At 40.9% G+C, this 24,017-nt stretch overlaps 1 protein-coding gene and 1 pseudogene across 1 annotated transcript in view; one reads left to right on the forward strand and one right to left on the reverse strand.

The window, feature by feature from the left end:
* LRP1 (LDL receptor protein 1) overlaps positions 1–24,017 on the forward strand; it is a 335,280-nt gene that overhangs the window by 62,674 nt on the left and 248,589 nt on the right. The window contains exons 2-6 of the mRNA XM_080272895.1: positions 10,614–10,730; positions 15,197–15,319; positions 15,674–15,802; positions 18,227–18,340; positions 21,265–21,315. Of these exons, the coding sequence (XP_080129021.1) occupies positions 10,614–10,730; positions 15,197–15,319; positions 15,674–15,802; positions 18,227–18,340; positions 21,265–21,315 (534 nt within the window). The remainder of the gene's footprint in view (positions 1–10,613; positions 10,731–15,196; positions 15,320–15,673; positions 15,803–18,226; positions 18,341–21,264; positions 21,316–24,017) is intronic.
* LOC145402947 (5S ribosomal RNA) lies at positions 2,753–2,871 on the reverse strand (annotated as a pseudogene).

Raw genomic sequence — 24,017 nt, forward strand, 5'->3', positions numbered from 1 at the left:
TTTTTCCCAAGGGCATACAGAACTTGCATTAATGAGTTCACAGAGGAAGAGATTAGACGCTATGCTCCCCGGTAGGCATGTTGACCTAAAAAGGAGGACAAATGACATCACTAAAATGTTCAGTCAATCGATAACAAGTACCGTATAAGATTATGTATCTGTCCCCAACTCAGCCACAGTGTCGTCTATCAACAAGTACTTACAGAAAGCAGGCCTTACTGTAGAATCACAGCATCCTCAGGACGTAAAACAGAAGAAATAGTCACAACAAAAGAGAAAGGATGTAAAAACGTGAACAGTGGTATACAGCATACCGTGCTGTGGATCCTCAAAAACGTACTTAGCGGAAACAGGACGAGGAATGGATACAAGGATGGCAGAACACGAAGTAGATGCACAGTGCCATAGAGTATCTAATTCCCTAGTGTTACATACATATCAACATAATCATCTGCCCAAATGGGATGAAGCTGCAGTCGCTGAGAAAGTCCTGAATAAGCAAATGAGAAAAATGATGGAAGCAGCTCACATTTGGGTACAAATGTAACCAACCATAGGAAGGGATTTTTCAGCCTATGTGTACAGCAAGGATAACACTAATGTCGCAGTCAGAGGTGGTGCAGGATAACGGAATTTTCCTAAAAGCAGTCAGTCACGCTGCGACGCGAGCAAAAGAGGGAGGGAATTTCCAGGGATATAAATGTCTCTGCTCTATTGTTTCTTGTTCAAACTCTGAAGATGGGTTCTGTGTAGCCCGAAACGTTAGAGAAAGAGAGAGAGAGAGAGAATGCAAGTTCTAACCTCTCTCTCCCAACCAACTTTACCCTACACTATAAAAGGCGCCCACGCCATCATGCTGTTACTCTAGCTTGACAAATATCCAAAACATCTTCCAGCTCAGTTAATGATCATGTGTGGTCAGACCTGAGTGTGGATTTCACATGCAACCAAGGAGACTCCTCTCCTCCCTACCTCACAACTACGATTCATCTAATTCAATGCAACCAAGGCTAAGTACTGAAATTGTGGGAGTGACCCAGTTCTGTCAGTTGAAAATAAACAAACTACGGTACTACTATATCCTTTCTCAAGTTTAGTTACATAGGCCTATCAGATGGCGAGGAAGTTGTCCGGTAAGATAATCATGCTACAGTACCACCATATCATTTCTAAGTCTGGCTAAATAGGCTTATCATGGTGTAGACTGCGGAGTTCTGTCTGATGGAAACAGAATATACTATTGTCCAGTCACTTCTAACTTATAAGGACTTACGAGGGGATAGACGAAAGGAGTCACTGGTCATGTGATGACGTTTGAAGGCGTGCGGGGAGCCCTGTGTTCTTGCTTTGCTGCAAAACTGCACCTCGAGAGCGGGTTTCCCTGCCTGTAATCGGAAAGGGATGCGTTAGATAGAAAACATGTGTAGGCCCCCTGAGATTAAGTGAATACCATCCCCTACATCCTGCCAAGGTTAACTAAAGAAAAAGTAGTCTTATTCACCTTAGCCGTCACTACCATCATTATCATAACATGGATCCTATTTCCACTACTAAAATGGGACGAGTACGATTCATAAAGCAAAGAACTAAATTAATTAACAGTGCCAGTCGAAAACAGGCTACACCTACAGTACATTTACTCATCAATCAATGGCAGACTCAATCTAATAAATGCTGAAAAAGACAAATAATACCCTCCGTGCCAGTAATACTGTTTGAAACAGGAACACTTCACGACACGTGCACAGTTTAAGGGCTATGCATTGGATTTAAATGTCTACACATATTGCTGCCATGAGATATACTGTATAGTGAATATCTTATTTCCTTTCATGTCATTTATAAGCAATGAATTTTTAATTTGACTGCAAGTGTCTGAGTGTATAATTATGTATGGCCACTTTTGTGCAGAAGTCATGGTAGGAGCCTCTCACAATGTAGGCAGCCTACTGTATTCTCAGCTGTCCCTTAAATGTTGAAGTGTGTGTGTGTGTGTGTGTGTGTGTGTGTGTGTGTGTGTGTAAACCTTGAACTGTCTTTTTTATATTTTACCAAGTTTAGTTGCATTTTAAAACCAATTCATGGCCAATTGGGCTGAAATAAGTATGATAAGGTAAGCTGAATAAAGAATGATTCCTCATATAAATCAATTAATAATTTTATTTATTTATTACCTATCTTAATTTTTGAGGTGTCATTTTTCCCCAATCTTATCTCCATCAGTTTGACCAAGACCTTCACAGCCTAGCCTACAGCGCACACACTGCTTTGTATGCTGAATTTTTTCGTAGGCAATGGTGTTCAAATCCTATAAATTCACTGATGTAAGTTGAGCACTGCAATATTTTGAGGGCTGAGTTCTCAAAATAATTTCTTTTTTACTTCAAAGCAATAGAAATCTGTGTTGCTTTGCAAGCCAACTGCTTATTCCAAGGAACATTTGATCACACAAAACTTATTGACATCTGATGTCCATTTTGTTCATGAAAAACCTAATGTACATAGGATATTATGATGTGCAATGTGTTTTGGGGAGATTTAAATGTTTAATTAAAAAAAAAACTTTACTTGGAATACAAATTTTGTGTAAAATTTTTTGTAAAAAATATAAATAATGGATCTCTTGGAATTAATATTCATTGCCAGACGCCATGTATCCCAGACGGGGTGGCCAAGGGCTTAGGATTAATTGTTTTACAGGGAGGGGCACTAATTCTCCACCAACCCCACTTGACACGTAGGGAGAACATTATGCCAACAGCATCTGGTGTTCCCAGGCGGTCACCCATCCAAGTACTAACCAGACCCAACGTTGCTTAACTTCGCTGATCGGACGGGAAGCGTTGTACTCAACATGGTAATATCCATTACTTAATCACTAAAATTCAGAATGGATCATTTATAAATTGGAAATCATATCCATTATGTAACCTTTATGTACCGTATATTGTACCAAGAGTTATCATCCAGTAAACGCCAACGTATTTCAGATGATTCTTGTTCATACCGTGCAAAGTATCCATGCATGCATAGAAAAAGTACAAATGTCCCCCAAGCCTTCGAAATTCTTGACTAACCCAGGCACATCGTCCTGCATGCACGAGCAACTGTGGACTTGTATACACAAATGATAACGCCGGGAAAGGCCCAGCTAAGTTAAACATATGAACATGCGGGGAAAGTCTTTTAAGAGAAGGAAAATTCTGTAAGCACTTACGCAAGGGACACTTTCATAAACAAATCTACAACTGGTCTTACATATCGGACTATCTCTACAGTGTGCTGCGCAGCTGGAAGTGATGTCATGCCAAGGAACGTCAATTGTTCTGAATAAAATTAATACTAAGTACGAGACTGCATTTACCAGGATAACCATTTGGCGTAGGTAACAGTGTGGACCATTTTCACCCGACGCGCAGTACCACCATCCGTGCGAGACAACAACAAACGACGATATCGCTGGGTGGCAGCTTTGGAGAGTTTGGTTTCTTTTAAGAAAATAAGATGTCAGAGTCTTGCATTATATTTTATTAAAGATGATTACATAATACTTACGTTAGTGGTATATGACACTAATGTTCCACATGGGTTTATGTTATATACAGTACCGTAATTTATAAAATATAATAATAATAATAATAATAATAATAATATTATTATTATTATTATTATTATAGTAATCAGAGCCCTGACTTCCTAAAGTAGAACCATCTATTGACAAAAAGCTTTGAAAGCATTCGGTTGAATTTAGATTTCTCCCATGTTGTCAACAGAGTGCTTGAGATAGTGTGTGTACAGTTTACAAACAAACACCCGTAATAAACATAATACAACACTTTCAACGGGGGCGGTAGGCTATACTGCAACAAAATAAGCAAGCCGTTCATGCCCTTTCTTGTCCCTTGATGTTTACGTAATAATGTCCCTCTGAAACCACTTACCTGGTACCTCCAAGGCTATGAGGAAAGGGCATAATCGCTGTATTCCATGTGTTGAAAATGGTGACTGAATGGGATCGGAATTGAAGGATAGAAATGTTAAATCTTCCTTTTTGTACTGGAGTAGGTAGGCCTATGTGGCCACCTGTACTGCCAACAACCTCTACCTACCACACGAGGCAGGGGGAGGGAGTAGGCTATTAGGGGCCCTCTTTTCTCCTTTTTTTCCACAGATAGGATCGCATGTGAACTTATGATGGTGATGGTGACTAATAATAATAATAATAATAATAATGATGATGATGATGATGATAAAAATAATAATAAACACCATGCACATCATGATTTTAAAAATGAGAGGGAGAGAGAGGGGGAGAGAGAGAGAGAGAGAGAGAGAAGCAAACGATATCGCGCTCTAAAGCAGTCCGAAGTCGTTTAGATAAGTAACGGTTTAATTGGGTTGTTAAAACCAGCTCTAGCCCCGAGCAAGTGTTGGTATTGGCTGCATTACACACAGTATGATCATGTCTGCTTGTATTGGTTCTCTCTCTCTCTCTCTCTATTAATGAAGGTCTGTCCATCTGCCATCTACCTATCTGTGTGTGTGTGTGTGTGTGTGTGTGTGTGTGTGTGTGTGTGTGTGTGTGTGTGTGTGTGTGTGTGTGTGTGTGTGTGTGTGTGAGAGAGAGAGAGAGAGAGAGATGAAGCGAAGGAGGGGGGAGGGGCTACCTGACACCCTCCCCCTTGTAACTTTACCCCTTCTTGTGGTATAGCCAGGGAGGAGGAAGAGGAGGAAAAGAGGGAAGTCGAAGAAGAAGAAGAAGAAGGAGAGAGAGAAAGAGAGAGAGAGAGAGAGAGAGAGAGAGAGAGAGGGAGGGAGGGAGATGGAGGGGTTAGAGAAGGAAAGAGGGAGGAGGGTGGGGAAAAGGACCAGGGAGAGTACAAGTAGTCTGAGAGTTATGGTGGTGGGAGGGAGAGAGGGAAGGAAAAACCAAAGATCTCATCTCCATTACCCTCCCTCCCACCTGCTTCTGTTTCTCTCTCTCTCTCTCTCTCTCTTTCTCTCTCTCTCTCTCTCCTTCCATCCTCCCCCCCTCCCTCCCCCTCACCCCCTCCCTCCCTCCCTTCCCTTCCCTTCCTTCTTTCCCCATTCCTTCCCCCCCTTCCTACTTTCCTCCCTCCCTCCCTCCCTCCCTCCTTCCTTTCTTCCTTCCTCTCTTTCTTCCTTCCTCTCTCTTTCCCTCCCTTCCTCCTTCCTTTCTTCCTTCCTCTCTCTTTCTCTTCCTCCCTCCCTTCCTTCCGTCCTTCCTTATCGTTCTGTCTTCTCTCCCACTTTTCCCATTTCCGCTTCCCCACACTTTCAAACTCTTATCTCTCTTCTAAACCCACTGCTTTTGTCTTTTTCTCTCCAAACTCCTGTATTTAGATTAGCAGAGATTTTTCGCACTGGAGGGATTAGACAGAGCCTTCATTAGCACCTTGAATTCGAAAAGTGTTGCTAAAGTTACATAAAACTGTGTGGGAGATTACATACAAAAAAAAATTGTCATAGAACTGGAGGGAGTGATTCGCTACATTACATTCATCTTCATCCTTCCCATAATACTCTGCTTATATCTAGCCTTTTCTCCTTTTCCCTCTTCTCCCCCCTAGTTTTTTTCTCTCTCTTTTTTTCCTCCCTTTTTTCCCTTTCTTCTCACACTCCTTCCTCCCCTCCTGAACACTGCTTTCATCACACCGCCTTTCTTCTTCCGTCAACCCCTTCCTTGGGATTTTCTCTCTCCTCTCCTCCCTCCTTTTTCTTTCTCCATTCTTCTTCTTTACCTACCTTCCGCGCCTTTCTCTATTTTTCTTAAATATTCCCTCTAGCTCCTTTCTTCCTTCTTCCTCCCTCTCTCTCGCAGCTTATCATGCTCCTCTTTTCTTTCTACCTTCCCTACTCTTTTTATTTATTTTTTCTCTCTCGCTCTCTCTCTCTCTCTCTCTCTTCCCTTCCTTATATCTCTTCTTTGTACTCATTCTTTCTCACTTCTTTACACCCTCCTCTTCTTCTCTCCCTCCCACATTTACTCATTCACCTCATTTACTCACCTACTCACCCGTTCACTTCATGAAAGCAAACAATTTATCACTTCCTTAGATGTGGGAACTCTCTCTCTCTCTCTCTCTCTCTCTCTCTCTCTCTCTCTCTCTCTCTCTCTCTCTCCCTGGAGCATCTTCCACCCCTTTCTACTCATAACGTCTTTCTTCCTTCCTTTCTCCCCTCTTCCTTCTCCTCCCCCTTGCTCTTCACTCCTCTCTTCTTCCCTCTTCCTCCTCCTCTCCTGGCTCCCCTCATCCCTCTTTCTCTTTCCTCCCTCTTTCCACTCTCTCCCTCCTCCTTATTCCCTCCTTTCCGCTCCTCCCATCTCACTCTTTCCCCTCATTTCTTTACTTCCCCGTCCCCCTCCTTTGCTTTCTCTCCCGTCTTTTATTTTTTCCTTTATCCTTACCTTCTCCATTCACTTGTTTCTCTCTCCCTCCTTTCCTCTCCTCCCCTCTTCCTGTCCTTCCCATTCGCTTTTCTCTTTCTCCCTCCTCCCCCCACCCTCCCCCTTTCCCCTCCTCTCCTATTTCTTTCTTCCTCCCATATCCCCTCCCTGCTCTCCTCTCCCTATCCCCTTCTCCCCTCCCTCCTCTACTGCGATCTCCGCATTCTTTCCTCTTCTCCCTTTCTCATCAGTCTCTTCCCTCGTCTCCTCTCCCCTTCCTCCTTACGTCACCACAACAACCGTCCCCAGTGCCTTGTCTCCGCCAGCTAAGTCCAACCACAATCCCCTGACCAGCTACCATTCTCAGGGCTGTATATGTGCTAGTGTTTGCTGACTATACTCATGTTTAATGTCTCTGTGCGCATGTTTACCCTCTACGCAGCATTCTTTCCTCTTGCTCCTCCTAGTTTTTGCCTCTTTTCTATCCTTTTCTCTCAAACGATGGTTAGATCTTAGTAGAATTAGCCCTTTCTTCCAACAGAAACTTCGTCATGGGCAAACAGGCCTACGGTTACCTGTACTCCCTATGTACCTATGTACCGTGCGCTCTCCCACCATTCCTCTCTCTCTCTCTCTCTCTCTCTCTCTCTCTCTCTCTCTCTCTTGCTTATTTTCCCATTTCTCTTGCCTAGTTCGTTTACTACCTGGGATAACAGCTGAATGAACCCACCATGTGTGTTTGCCCCCCGATAATAATATTTCCATTATTAGCCATTAACTGCAAGGACAACAGCGACAATAATGCAAAAACATTGATGGTGCAACGTGTACGAGAGCATAAGCAAATGTTAACTTATGAGAGATACGTTTTAGGCGTTCTATCCTCCCTATTTCCCCCTCCCTCCTAGCACGAGCTGCTGTATTTTTCCAAACACCTACAAAATGAACGACATAATGGAATGAGTGCGCTTTGCCTATCTGCCAGTTTGTCTCTATTTTCCGGTAGATCATCCAGATATCCCATCCCTTACCGGTAGGTCATTCAAATACTCCATCCCTTCCCGGTAGGTCATTCAGATATTCCATCCCTTCCCGGTAGGTCATTCAGATATCCATCCCTTCCCTGTAAGCCATTCAGATATCCCATCCCTTCCCGGTAGGTCGTTCAAATACCTCATCCCTTCCCGGTAGACATTTAAATGCCCGATGGCAAGAATAAAGATATTCAGTTCTGAGAAGTCAAGGGTCAATTAAGGTAACAGGGAAGGTCAAAGGTTATGATCACATGACAAGGTCAAGCATATCAGTTCTGACCCTGTTTGGATCAGAATGTTGGTGGAAATGTGAGGGGTCAGGAAAAAATGAAGGAACTCGATTTTGAGAGTAAGCGATCGAGGGTCTGGGTCTATTTGTCTATCTATCGCCAGACGTCTAAATCCCATACGGGGTGGCCACAAACAAATCGCCTCCACGTCGCCCTGTCCCCCGCCATTTCACTGCCCAGCTCCCAGCTCACACCCCCCTCCCTCATATACCTCTCCACTCCATCGCTCCATCTCATCCTTGGCCTCCCCCTCCCTCCCCCCCTCCACCTCACTCACATACACTCTCCTCGTCAGTCTCTCACTTTCCATCCTCTCCACATGGCCAAACCACCTCAATGTGTTTCTCCTAACGCTTCCTATCACATCCACATCCACACCACAATGCTCCCTCACATCCTCATTTGTCAGTCTGTCTCACCATGTGACTCTACATGCTCCTCTCAAATAACTCATTTCCACCGTTCTCACTCTTCTGTCTCTCCAACAAGGTCCAAGCTTCACTTCCATCCGTTAGAGTTGGTATCACAATACTGTCATGCAGTAACTTTTTCACTTCCATGCTCACTTCCGTATTTCTTATCACTGCTTTCAAGGAACTAGCAACCTTTCTCCCTTGTTGTAGGCTACCCTTTCAAGCACTTCACCCTCAAAACTTCCATCCTTACTCATCACACTACCCAAGTACTTAAACGTACTCACATTTTCCATGTCCTCCTAATCCAACCTCACTGTACATTCACTGACTTCACTTCTCACGAAGACCATAACTTTACTCTTCCGTGCATTCACCTTTAGATCCCGTTTCTTACACACTCTCCCAAACTCATCCACCAAGCCTTGCAGCTTCCCATCGTCTTCACTAACAACACAGTACCATCTGCAAACAACAGTACAGGGAGTTTCCAAACACTGTCCTCTCTCATTAGGGTAACTCCAACATCCACTGCCCTACTTTGTTTCTCTTTTATAAGAGATACAAGGTCGGGCAGTGGATGTTGGGGTCACGGGTCAAAAAATAGAATGCTGGGCCCTTAGGCCAATATTATTGTGTGTGTGTGTGTGTGTGTGTGTGTGTGTGTGTGTGTGTGTGTGTGTGTGTGTACACTAGTGCTTGTCCTCAAACTTATGCGGGACTAATTATAATAGGCTTTCCATCACAAAATGTTTGTAAATACCCAGTACCATTATCTTTGTCCCCATATCATTAATGAGCCCACAATGACTAATTCTGACCAGAGTAAAAAAAAAAATAATAATAATGATTTCCGCGTTTTGCGATGTCCGACAATTTCATCCCGTCGTGTCGAGCGCGATCCCCAAACCTTTTCCTAAGTATTTTTTTGACATTCCCTGGATTTATCCCGACCTAATGCAAAAGAATTAAGTCGATATCTATTACCGTCCGCGCGTGACAGAAGCGAACACACACACACACACACACACACACACAAACACACACACACACACTCTCTCTCTCTCTCTCTCTCCCCCAAAAAAAGTACTAAGGGCCGCTACAAGATGGGTACCAAGCTTAAGGGATCTACGCTACGAAGAAAGACTAGAAAAACTGAATCTATACCAACACTGCAGAATGCTATATAAATGCATCTCATGGAAAGAAAAAATAGACAGAAATGAGTCTATAACCGATGGAGAAGCATCAGCAAGAGGACACTGCCAAAAAAACTACATAGCCTACATAAAGAGGTGACAAAGACGTAAGGAAATCCAGTTTCCCAAATAGGGCAATTGATTTGTGGAATGCACTACCGAAGGAAACAGTGTGTGCCAAAATAATTCATAAATTTAAGGATATGTTTCATAATTATGATAAAAGTGGTTTAATACACTGACAGTACGAGATTAACGCATCCCTGTTAACACACCTACACACAAACACTTTTAAGCAATATTTTACCCCCATACTTTGATCTTCAACGCTCTCCCAACTTTATGCTTGTTCTTGAAATTGATGGGCAAAGCTTGTTGCTAGTCATTTAAATTGAAAAAAAAAAAAAAAAGTAGGCTATACTGTACTGTGTAATAGAAGTCATATTCTAAGTAACTGATAAAATCAAATGTAGGTGTTTTTGTTGATTTAGCTGTGAAGCAATTCGATGTGCTTTCTCCGTTACAAAATTTATTGACGAGAAGTTTGTCTTCTGTTAACCGTAGAAAATGGTTTCAAAAGTTCCCATTTTCTGCGTTTAAAGGACTAGCTCTTTTATTTTATTCATAGAGTCTCGCATGTCCCCACGTCAGCAGCCCTCTGTCACCTTTCTAAATCTCTCCTTTCGGCTTCATGATTATGTCCTCTCAGATGCTGTGGGGGTCGTTGGGTACTTAACACACACACACACACACACACACACACACAGCGCCAGAAACTATAATGTACGGCCTGGTGCTGGTGCTGGAAAAGGATGCCATCATGAAGTGGCACTGATATAACCATGCAACTGCTGGTCAGGTATACTAATACCCCTCAACTCCTCACCCCCTATCCCCTGAAAGGAGGACAGTGGACTCCAGGAGAAGAATAACTTCAGCCTCAGTTCAATATGAGCCTTGGACCACAACAAAATTAACAGCCTAGAGGTCTTTTCACCTCTACATCTTAGATTTTCCCCTTGGCACTGTACCAACAATATTTATATCCACAATTTTTCTCACTTCAATAACAACTTCTATTCCCTCTAAACATCCACACTATCTAAGTCAACATGTCCCTTTTGCATCATGTCAGCATTAAACTTTATACCAAACTTTCCCTTCAGTGCTGCACTGTGCAGCCAGACCCCCTACTGAGGAATACAGTTTATCAGTAAATACCACTATATATTGTTTGTTAATTATTTTAACCCTGTTATTGTCCACAGCTAGGTGCCTGGAGGAAGAGTTTGCATGCAGTGATGGGCTACAGTGCATCCCTATCAGCTGGAAGTGTGACTTAGCTCCAGACTGCTTGGACAAGTCAGATGAGCCACCAGATTGTCGTGAGTATTCTGACCACATATTTATCAATGTACTGTGTAACAAAGTACAGTAGTTGAACACATCTTAGTAAAAACACATTGAAACAATAAAAGCAACCTTTATCCATGTACAGGACATTATCATCTCTGGCTCTTTATCCCCACTTGAGAGCCCTCTGGTAGGGGATGATTGTAACAGAAGAGATGTCACTGGTACTTTGTCTGACACTTCTTTTGTACTCACAGTTCCTCCTATTCATCCTTTCCTCTCTAAAATATACTGTTTTCCTCTTAGTAAATACTTTCCCATTTTTATTTATGATTTTTTCCCCCTCATCTTCAGGTCGTGCTAAAACTGATTTAGGTTGGGAGACATCATTATCAAGGATTTTTCATTCCATCAAAAGAGGGAGGGCTTTGAGGCTCTGGAAAAATGTTAGATTAAAAAAAGGGTGAAACTGAATAGATGAATTGCCTACAGTGAGACAGATGAAACCCACAAAATATGAAATGTGGAGTTGGAGCTGGAGCTAGCTTGGTTGCAAGGGTAAGGGGTAGTTGGAAGACATTCAGGGAGTTGTTGCCCTGCCTGACAATGAGAGGGGTCTCCCTCTGTGCTGAGGGGTTCTTGTGTGCAGCATGTGTTTGGTGTGTAATGTTGTACAACAGTGAGACTTGCGCCGTAAAGAGGGAATATATTCATAGGCTCAAACATACGTGTGTGTGTGTGTGTGTGTGTGTGTGTATTTACCTATTTACTTATTTGTATTTACTTATTTGTAGTATACAGTACAGGAATTGAGCTAAGCTCGTGTTGTCCTGTCTCCATATCTACATTTATCTAGTATAGTTTTAAACACCTGATTGTTCTTTGCCTGCACCACCTCCTAGTCCAAGTCATTCCAAATACTTATGTTTCTATTCGGGAAACTGAACCTTTTAAGATTATTAAGACATCTACTTTTCTTCAACTTGAAGTCATGACCTCTTGTTCTTCAATCATCCAACACAAAAAGATCCTTTCTATCGACTTTCCAATTCTCTTACATTTCTAAATATCGTGATCAAGTCACCTCTTTCTCTTCTCTCACGCAGTGTTGGTAACTTCAGTTTTTCCAGTCTCTCCTTGTGTGTGTGTGTGTGTGTGTGTGTGTGTGTGTGTGTGTGTGTGTGTGTGTGTGTGTGCACACGGCATCTTTTATAAAGGCACCAACATGTTTGCAGGTGTTGGCCTTGGTCACCTAATGGCAGCTCTCCGTGCTGCTCGATCTCTGGCAGCCTCCCTGCTCAGTCCCTTATCCCTGAGGTCACGCTCTAGGACCTTGTCCCAGGTCTTTTTCAGTCTGCTTCTCACATCTCTACCCCCAACATTCAAACTTCTCACTCTTTGCACCCAACTGTCATTCTCTGTCCTATACACTTGCCCAAACCATCTCAATCTACCCTTCCTCATCACATCACCAATACACTCCACCCCCATCCTTCCTCACAACTCTTCAACCATAAACCTAGCCCCGCCCCCCCCAGGCCTTACATTCAAGAATGCACTACACATCCACCCAGTCACTGTCATTTCTGTATATTTCAGCCTGCCAATATTCTATTCCTTTACTGCTCAGGTCTCACTACCATACAACACTACATTCCTAACACATGCCATATACAAAGATCCCTTGGCATGGAGTAAGAGCCCTCTCAATGTAAGGAGAGGTAACAGCTCCCTGAACTCCCTCTCACTTGGAACCCAGGTCCAGTATCATGGACAGAACTAGACATTTTCAACAGTAAATAAAGGAGGGAACCCCAGGGTTCAGACCTATGAGCTATGTGACTATAAGCCAATATATAGAGGGTGGTACACTAAGTACCCTTTCAGTGACACCATAGCTGCGGAAACCTTGGGATTCAGTGGGTTATACACTGATAAATTTTCCAATTCCTTCATACAGTACTGAACAACCATGAGGATATCACACACCCATGTCTCACTCCAACAAAAATATTGCACCATTCACTTAGGCACCCACATTAACACATGCTTGGACATATTGAGAGAAATGGGTTGGGGGGGGGGAGCAGTGACTGACTGAGATAAGTCACAAGTATGGACGTGAAGGGAAGAATGCCCAGAGCCAAACCAGGGAAGCCATGGGATGAAGCCCTGTGTAGAGACCTTCAGAACTGGGGATTGATAAGGGAAGTGGTTCTAGATTCGGGTACATAGAGAGCTGTCATGTGAAAAGACCTGTTGATGCAACATGTTCAACGGTCTCTAAATGTAAAGCCACTCAGAGATGAATGAGGCAAGTCACTCTCATCGTAAATGTCAGGACCAACTTGCTTAGTCCTGGGCTCCTTATGCTCCTCATGGAGCAACATAGGAGTGGATGATGGATGGATGGCTAACCTACATGTAACATTCCATAATCACTCCCTCTTCACCTTCTCATGCTCTTTCCACATCCATGCCTGCTGTAAATTCCCCACAGTCCTTTCCATATCCTTTCTCCAGAATCCTACTTACAGCAGATCCCCAACCATAATGGTTAGCTAGTCTACATAGGTACATGCACCATGGAATAGTATATTATGGGGCTATAACAACTGGCGGCCCCCGGACCATATCCAGCTCCTGTGTCAATTTTGTTTGGCCCTTTGACCAACTCAGAAGAATGAAAATGAACAAATAAAAAAGCATAAAACAGAAACTTTTGCATTTTTCTTTTTATTTATGTATTTAGTGGAAAATCCAAATGCAAATAATATATGAATTTCTCATTTCTTTCTGTGTATAAGTGTTTAGATTGACTGAGGGGAAAAACATAGGTAAAATAATGTGTGACCCTTTTGTTAATCTGAATTTCATAATGCGGCCCTACTCCTCAAGTATTTGAATAGCCCTGGTATATTAGGTGACAGAGAGAGAGAGAGAGAGTGAGAGAGAGAGACTACCCATACAGAGTAGCTACTTGGAGGGTTCTTTTTCAGTACTGTATATGAACTAAAACTCTAAAATGAATATTTTTGATTCTTTTGAACATACAGTAAGATAAATATTTAACATACACAGATGAAACTTTCAGTATGTTGAGAGTCTAACTATGGATCAGTAATTAGATTTACAGTGAGTTCTCATATGCTGCCTTTTTTAAAAACCTTTTTTGCCACCTAGTATACATTAAGTTACATAAAAATTTCCTATTAAAGTTCCACTGGTACAGTACATCCCCCTAGTGCACGCCTATATTGGCGGCAGAGAACGTCGCATACTAGGAATTCGCGTACTGTGAATACATAAACTTATGGGAAAAATTACCTATGGGCAGCACCCCCCTTCATGGGCAATCCTTGAGATGCCTTTCAGACCTAAGTATTGTACTATACCGGGAAACTATCTAAGACATATTACCTAAGATAAAGTAAACCAACAAGATTATGGCTTTACTAGGTAAATCAACAAGGATATGGTTTAACTGAACCAACAAGAATATGGCTGCTCACCTTTACCCAAGAGGACAACAGGCATGATGGAGGTAAGAAGAGGATCCGAGGCAGGATGAGGCACCTAGCGTGCATCTCCTGCATCACCCACCCCACCACCCGACACACCACCTTCCTCACCACTTTTGTCACCAGCACTTTCAACACTTTCACTGCCTAATGCACTAACTTCGTTCATAAACCCTTCAAAGTCTATTTCTGACACCTCAGACAGTGAATCAGCCTCTTGATCCTCCTCAGGATATGGCTCTTCTGATGTTGAAGGGAGTGATTCCTCACTTTGTTCAAGCCGAAGGAAATGGGTGATGAGTGTTTGCTTCCGTCTGTTTACTTCCTGGTTGTGCTTGTCGGTCTAGTAGCGGAAGGTTCTGTTCAGTGAAGACATCATTTCCTCCACTCACAACTGACAGCGTTCGATGTCCTTGAATTCTTCCTTGAATTTATCACTGGCACACAGTATCTTACTGATCTCCATCATGGTCAAATCTTCACTCTCCATCACTGGTGTTGCTGCCTTTTCTGCTGCTATCTCCTGCTCAAGGTGGGCGGAGCATAGGCAACCGTTATCGCTTCTTGGGGGGGCAATGTCGCGTACTGAGGGTAACCCAGGATTTGGGCCACTCTTCGCTGCCTGTCTCGCTTACAAGGAGTTCAGTTCGTGTACTAATAAAAATACACTAAAATTAAAACAAAACAAAAATAGGTCCTCGCATACAAGGGGGATCGCGTACTCGCAACTCGCGTACTGTGGGGATGTACTGTACTGTACTTATAAAGCTGAAATGCAAATTTCACTCAATTTACAGCAGCATTTGTCTGGAAAAAAAACTGTGATATTTTGGAACGCATCTCTGATGCATAATGAAGACTGCCTGAACAAGTGGACACTATAATATATAATATGTATGGTATATATATCCTGTAACTGATCATACCTGATTTACCAAAACTAATGGCTATTAATCTTTTTTCCTTCCTCTTGGCAGCGGAGGCCCATTGTGGTACATTTCGTTGCAATGTGACTCGCAAATGCATACCACAGGGCTGGGTGTGTGATGGGGAAGCAGATTGTGGGGCTGGAGACACCTCAGATGAAGATGACACTACTTGTAAGTGTTATTTCAACAACCTGTTTAATTATCTGTATAGTAATGGTGTCAGACTTTTTTTCATATTACTGCACATGAAATATATGTGAAGTCAGCTTTCTTTACAGATATATTACTTGTTCTGAGCTTCTCCACGAGAAATATTACGCCACTGTACAAGTAATTTCAACATATTAGTAAAGTTCACAAAACTTTCTATGTGTTACCTGAATAGTGTAGTGCTCTTTCTGTGCCTTAGATGATTCAAATACTGTACACTACTATATCTGTTGCTGGAGAATGAAACTTTTGCTGTAATGTTTTATTTTATACAGGACCTAAAAATAGGATTAATCAACTCTGATCTTCCCTCAGGCAAGAAGGGCAATACATGTCCACTGAACTACTATCGCTGTAAGGATGACATCACCTGTGTGTTGCTGCGGCGGATGTGTGATCAGAGTTTGGATTGTCCTGATGGCAGTGATGAGGCAGATTTTTGTAGTGAGTCACTGGATCTCTCATACCCATTTTTCTTTTCTTTTACAGTATAACTGCACAGATATACAGTATACTGATACACTTCACAATGATAAATAATGAGATGGTGAGCAATTGCATTTAGCCCTCTCTGTGGCCGCCGGTGTCGAATGACATTTAGCCAATAAATGGCCACAGGCATTGTTTGAGCGCGGCCTATAAAAAACAGCGAAAATTTGGGGAAGTGAATGAACATTCTGAACATCCTCAGACTGACCTACAGTACACTACACTCCCATACACCCATCAAGCAGTTCAGAGCCTGCTGCTGAGATGAGTGGATTATCTATTTTTTCACTCCCGGACATGCCTAAACAAGCATAACTACACCCAATATCTCGACCCTGGCAGAAAATATCATCTTAGTACTCTCTTGCAAAACACACACAACCACCTGTTTACGATTACAAATTAATACAGGCACAAACAAAAAAGACATGATAAGTGAAAAATACATTTTTGTCTTTGTATCTTTACCTATTTGCTCAGGTTTGTTGTACTGGTTTTGAGCATTTGATGAGTGAGACTTGTAGAAAACTGTGAAAACTTTCGGGAAGTGAACGAACATCTGGGACATGAGACTGACCACTTCACGCTCTCACATCTCATCTGTCAGTTCACCACCTGCTGCCGTGATGAGTGGATGTACAAATTTTTTGCTCGTGGCCATGCCTAAACACATATAGTTACACCCATTATCTCAACCCAGACAGAAAATATCATCTTTCTCCTCCCTTGCAAAACACACACAACCACCCTGTTTATGATTACAAACACAGACATAAACAAAAAGGACATGAAAATAAAAGAATAATTAATTTTTGTTTGGTATTTTTACCTATTTGCTCAAGTTTGTTGCACTGTTTTGAATCATATTACATATTCTTTTTGTCTTTTATTAGCATAACAGGAAAGTTTTCTCTGTTCATGTGATGCTTTCATGGGTGGAAAAAACTTCCTTCCTTTCCTGCTAATCAGCTTGTGCGAGGTGCAAATGGCAGGTCATCTCACAATTCTAACCGTGTAAAATGTTGGGAAACATCCAGCTGTACCCTTTTTCCTTATCCAGGCAGAAAATATCATACTTTCCCACACGCACGACAGACAGACAGCAACATATACTGTATTGCGAAAATAACAAGGTAAAATGATAGAGAAAGGTGAACGTGTTATTACGGAGAAAGTACATTTTCCCCAGTCTGTAAACGTATTTATTTCTCCTTTGTCTCTCCATTCATAATAATTAGACTTATTTGTAGTTTTGAAAATGCATTACGATTCTACTTTTGGCTATGCATGTGGTGTGGGAGCGGCAAGTTGCAACTCAACTCCCCTATTCCTAACTGGATCTGACCCTCCACTTTCATCCCCTGAGAGCCTAGCTTCAGGGGACAGGCAATTTTCTCATTTAGGACTGAAAATTCAACCCTTTCACTCCCTTTCCAAGAACAGGCACAATGATAACATAAAAAATAACTCGACACTACCATAAACATATTTTATATCAAAAAGGTGAAAAAATATTCACAATAATTTTTTTTCCAGACAATCCTAACAAATTATATACTGAAATCATTCGATATCATCATATCTAATACATGTGCAACATTTCAGCACCATTCACATTGTTTTGGGGAGTAAAAAAAAATGATAACAACACATGCAATGTTGCAATTTGGCAGCACCTCTCACTGGTGGATATTGGTTGCTGATATTTCTGCAACTTTCGCGCTCCATTGCAAGCCACAGAATGGATCTAGGAAGCTGGGATTTGCACTGTTAGGTGCTTCTGAACGTTCTCTTCAATATGTCAAGAAAAAAAAATCAATTTTTGAAACTTCAGAAAATGGCCCCAGCGTCGGCCTGGGGTGCACGTAAAATTCCGGACCCACGGCCATGGAAGGGCTAAAAGTCAGTGATGCTCTTTTGTTATATTGTTGTATGTATATATTTTAGTCTCACCACTCACTGTCTGTGCTGCAAGAAGCTCTTTTAACAAAAGAACTTGGGAGTCAGAACCTTAGGCTTCCTTTATCTTTTGACTGATTTCCTCAAAACCCTTCATACAACATCCCTGTCCCATGCGAACATACAGAATTGGAATACAAATATGATGATGTGCTTTATGCCTGAATGAGTATACAGTAGAGTTCTTTGTTTTACTGTTACTTTTTTTCTGTTCTTTGTTTCATTTCACATATTGCCTGTATTGTGTTTGCTAGGCTTTCTTTGTACTGTTACTTTCTTTATGAATTTCATATTTGGAACAAGTTAGCTGGTATCCTCAGGAAAAAGTCCTGGTACTCCAGATATTTAGCTGATTGATGGTAAATGTTTTGAATACCTCTACATCCCAGCTGATTGTGTGATTAATGTGACTCTCTTTAGATGATGAAAGTCAATGCCAAGACCACCAGTGTAGCTATGGGTGCACTGCAACAGACATGGGTCCACAGTGCTTCTGTAAACCTGGACAGCAACCCAATGGAACTGACTGTGTTGGTGAGTTTACTCTGACAGTATACTGTAATAATGGTTCTTTAGCAGAAGCACATTCTGTAATACTTTTTATGATGAATTGTCAGAAACAAAATTGGCAAGTAAGGTAAATTTGGTAATTGCTCTGTTGTACTCCTCTGCAGCTTCTGTTTTACCCAGTATGCGTTTCACCAGTACTTAACATTATGAATGCGACTACTTGTTCATAATTATACCACAGTTTTCATTATATAACAGGAAATAGGTTTTTGCATATCCAGAATCAGCTTTTTCTCCTATTAGGAGGTAAATGCCAGCAATGTAAAGTAAGAAAGGCACACATTTCACACTCCTGCTATTAACAAGTGCAGAGGAAATGTGGGATTTTGTATCAACATGGCCTGAATTCAGGGAGGATGAAGTTATATGCTAATTTCATTATACTCTTCAACAAATATTTTTTAAACTCCTCAAACGTATGTAAACTCACACTGAGTAACATGCGGGTTGGTGAGCCAGGGCTGAGATTGCTTTGTCATGGATCTAGATCTGCACACCACATGACATAACCATGGTATCCTTCTATAATTATGAGTAAAATGTGCCTCTGTCCTACAGGATGAGCCATATGAAGGAAGAGAAGTTTGTTACTTCTTGGGTGATTTTCTTTTTTCTTTTTACAAAAAACTATAAATGGCCTGGAACCTGAAAATTTGTCCCTTTCAATGAAAATTGAGCAAAAGATGGCCAAAATCATGCTATGATAATTTCATGATGATTTACACTCCCTGTTTAAAAGATTGGAGGACATAGGCAGAAGGGATGAAAGACTGAGGAAGACATTCCAGAGTTAACTAGCTTTGTATGAAGGAATGAAAATACCAAGAAACCTTTTGTATTGGATAGCTGGTCATAAAAGAGGTGGGTGTAATTAGGTACACTGGTACTCTGGGTCTACTGTAATGAGTAATAGGTACATGCACTACTGTAATCAGTAATGGGTACATGAACAATGTTCACAGTAGTAACCAGTGATACACCAGTAAAGGAGAGTGAGAAATGCAATAAGTTCAGGAATGAGAAAGAGACTGAAATGAGCTGACATGAGTTGGAAAATTAAGACAAAAGGCCTTTAACTTCACCCTGATTAACTCTGTCAGCCAGAGGATATATTTTTCATTTTAATCTTGCCAATACCAGACAGTTTTATTCAGTTTAGAATATGCTTTTCAATCTGGAGGGAATATAGATAATCTTCATTAACATCTATGATGTGAGAAATCTTTCCTAAGATGAATAAAGTGGTCAGGAGGTAGAATGAATAAATCTACCTATCTACCTATCTATCCATCCATCTATGGTCAGATGTCATAATCCTGTAAGGGGTGACCATCTGTCTTTTAGTTGTTTTATGGAGAGGGGCACTAACCCTCTGCTTACCCACTTGCTGAAATGTAGAGAACACATATTAGTTGGCTATATGGCTACCACCCAGCACTGTAAATGGTTTCCTGGCTTTCAGGAAACCATTAGGCTTGTCACTCAATGCAAAGCCACCTGATTCTGAGAGAAGAGTAATAAAAAAGGACTGGAAAGATGAGAGAAAGAGGAAGAAAGGAAGGCAGACATATAAAAAGAATGATAAAGGTGAAGGAAGTAGCAGGCAGCACTACATCCAGTAAGAGGATGATAGTTGCTACTACCTCCTGTACCAATGAAGAATAAATAAAATACTGTACTCATAATTGATTCAAAGGGTTAAAAGAGCTGATGTGGTTAGCCCCCACTCCCCCATGAGAATTTAATAAGGCCCCTATACAGAGTCATCCACTAGGTAAGGGTAAGAGAAACATGGAGTCAGGCTAGCACATTCAGCATATACGACACTGTTTCTACAAGAAAGTAATGTGATCCTTCCATCACACCAAGGATACTGAGAGATAATGAAGGACTAAGTCATGTAATGTTGAAGGTGAAGGAAGAGAACTGTAGTGTGGAAAATTGTGTGGAGGAGCAAGATGAAAAAAACTCAATGGTCTTGCAGAAAACATGACAACTTTGGCACTGGCTCACCTAGCCACAAAAATCTGAGAAGGAGGGGTGAAAACTTTTTCTTTTTTTAAATACACAACGGAGTGAAAACACCTTTATTTCCTTGGCCTGTGGCAGTATTATGACGAAATCCTTGTTTTCTCCTGCATTTGTCTGCAGTAAGTGTGTGAAGGGAGAGTCCCTCTTCTGTAAGGTGCAAACACTGACCCCAAGGAGCAAGAAAATCAGTTATTTTATTGATTAATTGAATATAATTATTATTAGCTATGGTTATTTTTATTAGACTCATTCTCTTCTTTTGTGCTTAGTGTTTCATGAACTACTTGTATCTCTGCTTGTTTTTCTCAAGTCTGTGCTGTTACGGTGATTAGCACTCTTAGTTTAAGACGGTCTGCTGGAGAGTATTTTTTTTCTTCATATTGCAATTTGCAAATGACAAAAAGTATGAAGTGCTTAATTAATTTATTTCAAGGGATCTTTTCTAAAATTAATAAAAATCTGATGTTTTTCCTGCATATGTAAAATAGTTGTCATCATACTGAAAGAGTGAATGGTAATTATTGTTAAATCCCACATTATTCTGAGGGGTCTTCTGAGTTCAATAAAATAATTTAGTAATAGCTCAGCTAAAATAAGCAAGTCATCCTCATAATTATGAAAGGGTTAAGAACTGCTAGGGTTAAGAACTGCTATCGATAACAGTGATTATATCATAGATGAAAAGAGGAAATGTAGTATGTGTGTTCATTAGATGACCTCTTCTGTGAGTTACATTAGTATGATATGAATGAGAGTTCTGTATAGTAAGAGGAAAAATATTTAGCTTGTTTGGTTGATGTCTAAAATATCCTGCTATGAACATTAATCATTCCACTTCCATCTCCTTCCACACAAAGATGAGTCCCTCTATGTCTCCACTTTTAGGACCACTCGGCCTCCTCTCCAAGGTTTGTTTACAGATATAGATAATTATCACAACTATTAAATAGTATATTCCTGCACAATAACTTTCCACTGCAATATATCCTAACCATACAGTTAGGAATAATTACATTACTATGGCACGTATCAGGCACATGCACCAACAGGAATGCTTGTCACCAGTTACCTGTATTACTGTGGGAAACTGGATCATGAATGCTTGGTTATACATGTGTCTAATCTACATCTGATAAATTAAAATACAGTACAGTAAACCCTAACTACTTTATGTATGGGATGAGTACTAAGTCTGATGAAGGCAAAAATTTTGATATAAGTTTTCACTATATCAGAGTTTTTCTGGATATATCAATCTCAATTTCACATGAGACAAAAATTCAAGTGCACCCATATGAGTTCAAGACAGTAAAATATGTATGCAACTGCTACTGCACATAATACTGTTAAACAGAATAGAAAGAGATGTGTTTGCATACTGATCCACTGACCGCAGCTTCTTCAAATATTAATGTGGTTACCATTGGGTGATATAATTATCTACAAGAAACCCAGTGTACTAAAATGCTAATATCATGATCAATGTTTTAGCTGAGACTGAAGGATTTTGTACAGAAATTTACTGAATGTTATGACATGCCTCCTTATTCAGTCCATATGACCTTAGTGCAACTGGAGGGTTACTGGTTTCACGATGTTCAATCCCTGCCGAGCTGCAGACCTCATATGGAACACAATGAAGGTCTTCATATGCCATGCTGCAAGTTCATTTGAGGTACAATATTCATTAGTTATAAAACACTGACTCATGGGAGGTAAACTACCTCACAGAGAATCAGTCTAGCAGGAGTTAAAGCCAAATACTTTATGGCTCAGCACTGATTACTCAGGACTTTTTTCAGTTACAATGGACTGAGATATAAAAGAAGAACGTACGGAAAGTACTCACTGTCTATTAAAATTAAAATCCAATGTAGTAAGGGTTTACTGTGTATTCACTGTAAGTTCATTTCTCACTGTAGACAGTCAGCCAGTATAATATGTTTATATATTTTTTAGAAAATATAATGGACATTCATATCCTATACATAGTACAGTTAGCACTTCATGTTTAATACTTCACATCACATTTAACATATTAGTACTGTATATAGTGGTATGCTCTACCGTACAGTAATCATTCCTTTTTATGAAGAGTGATGAAGAATGTAAATGCAGTATTCCCAAATTCTGTGTGCAGTTAAGGTTTTCTATCTAAATGTGTATGTGTGTGTGTGTGTGTGTGTGTGTGTGTGTGTGTTTACCTATTTGTAGTATACTGTACAAGAATTGAGCAATGCTCGTGTTGTCCTGTCTCCATATCCACATTTATCAAGTCTACCTTTACACACAAGAATGTTTTTCTCATGCACCACCTCTTTGTCTAAGTCGTTCCAAATATTTAAATATTTATCTAATATACCTAATTGTGATATACACGGAATGTACCATGCTCGCGGGTTTCCGTCGCTGTTTCTCAATAAGTCAAATTTAGCTTTAAACTCGTTTAAGTTCCTAGACCGGACAATCTCTCTGTCCAGGCTATTCCACAAGTCTATACTTCTGTAAGTAAAGCTATATTTCTTGATATCCTTCAAGCAGCTTGACTTTTTCAATTTCATTCCGTGTCCTCCCTTTGCTCTCCCATCCCACAAAAACAGATCCCCTCTGCCAACCCTATCCACTCCCACCATGGTCCCGAACACTGCAACCATGTCTCCCCTCCCCCTCCCTTCCTCTAAGGAAGGCAAATCCAGCCCCCCCAGTTTCTGTGTGTGTGTGTGTGTGTGTGTGTGTGTGTGTGTGTGTGTCAAACCACATGAGATCCACAGCAGGGTTGCATCTGTCGACAGAGGGAAGGATAAAACTAGATTTCATCCTTCTTTGTGCCTGACATGTGCGAGGCAGGAAGGTGTTTGTCTGAAAGAAGAGGTGCATGTGGAAGTGTAAATGCTACATTAGGTATGCTGATGTGTGTGTCAGAACGTGAACCGATCACTGAATAAGATTTTTAAAAAAGACATTCTTGGGCTATTAGGAATTAATGGCATTAGTGGACCTAACTGACCTAGAATAGCCCAGGAAAGGCTAATGGACCACAAATAACCTGAATGGATATGATTAGACACCATGGATCTAACCAGTTCTCTCCGACAAGGAGAGTATTTTTCACCCATTTGTTTGTTTGTTAACTTGTTTGTACGGAAGCAGGATTACTCAAAAACTAGAAGAGACATTTGGACCAAATTTGGTGGGTAAATAGCTCATGTCCCAAGGAACAATTAACATGTGAGACCAATGTTTGTTAGTTTGTTTGACTGTTAGCAGGATTACTCAAATACTAAGAAAGAGATTTGGACCAAATTTGGTGGGTAAATAGCCCATGTTCCAGAGAAAAATCAGTTAACTTTTGGGACTGATATGGATCATATTACAGATTCTGGATCCGAAAAACACTTTTTGCGAAACCTTAATCAATTATGAGAAAATCTAACCCATTATGAAAAGTGGTTTGGAAATTACATAGCTTTTGTTGGAGCAATGAACTCCTCTGAGTGCCCCTCTAGTTCTGAGTGGATCTAACTGGTCCTAAATGGATCTGAATTTATTTGGCTAAGCAGGACTGGATGTATGGGACTAATAAACATTGAATTAACTGAACTACCTTTAC

The sequence above is a fragment of the Coenobita brevimanus genome, chromosome 6 (genome assembly GCF_032717465.1).
Source record: "Coenobita brevimanus isolate Jiangsu-jjx chromosome 6, ASM3271746v2, whole genome shotgun sequence".
Lineage (NCBI taxonomy): Eukaryota > Metazoa > Arthropoda > Malacostraca > Decapoda > Coenobitidae > Coenobita > Coenobita brevimanus.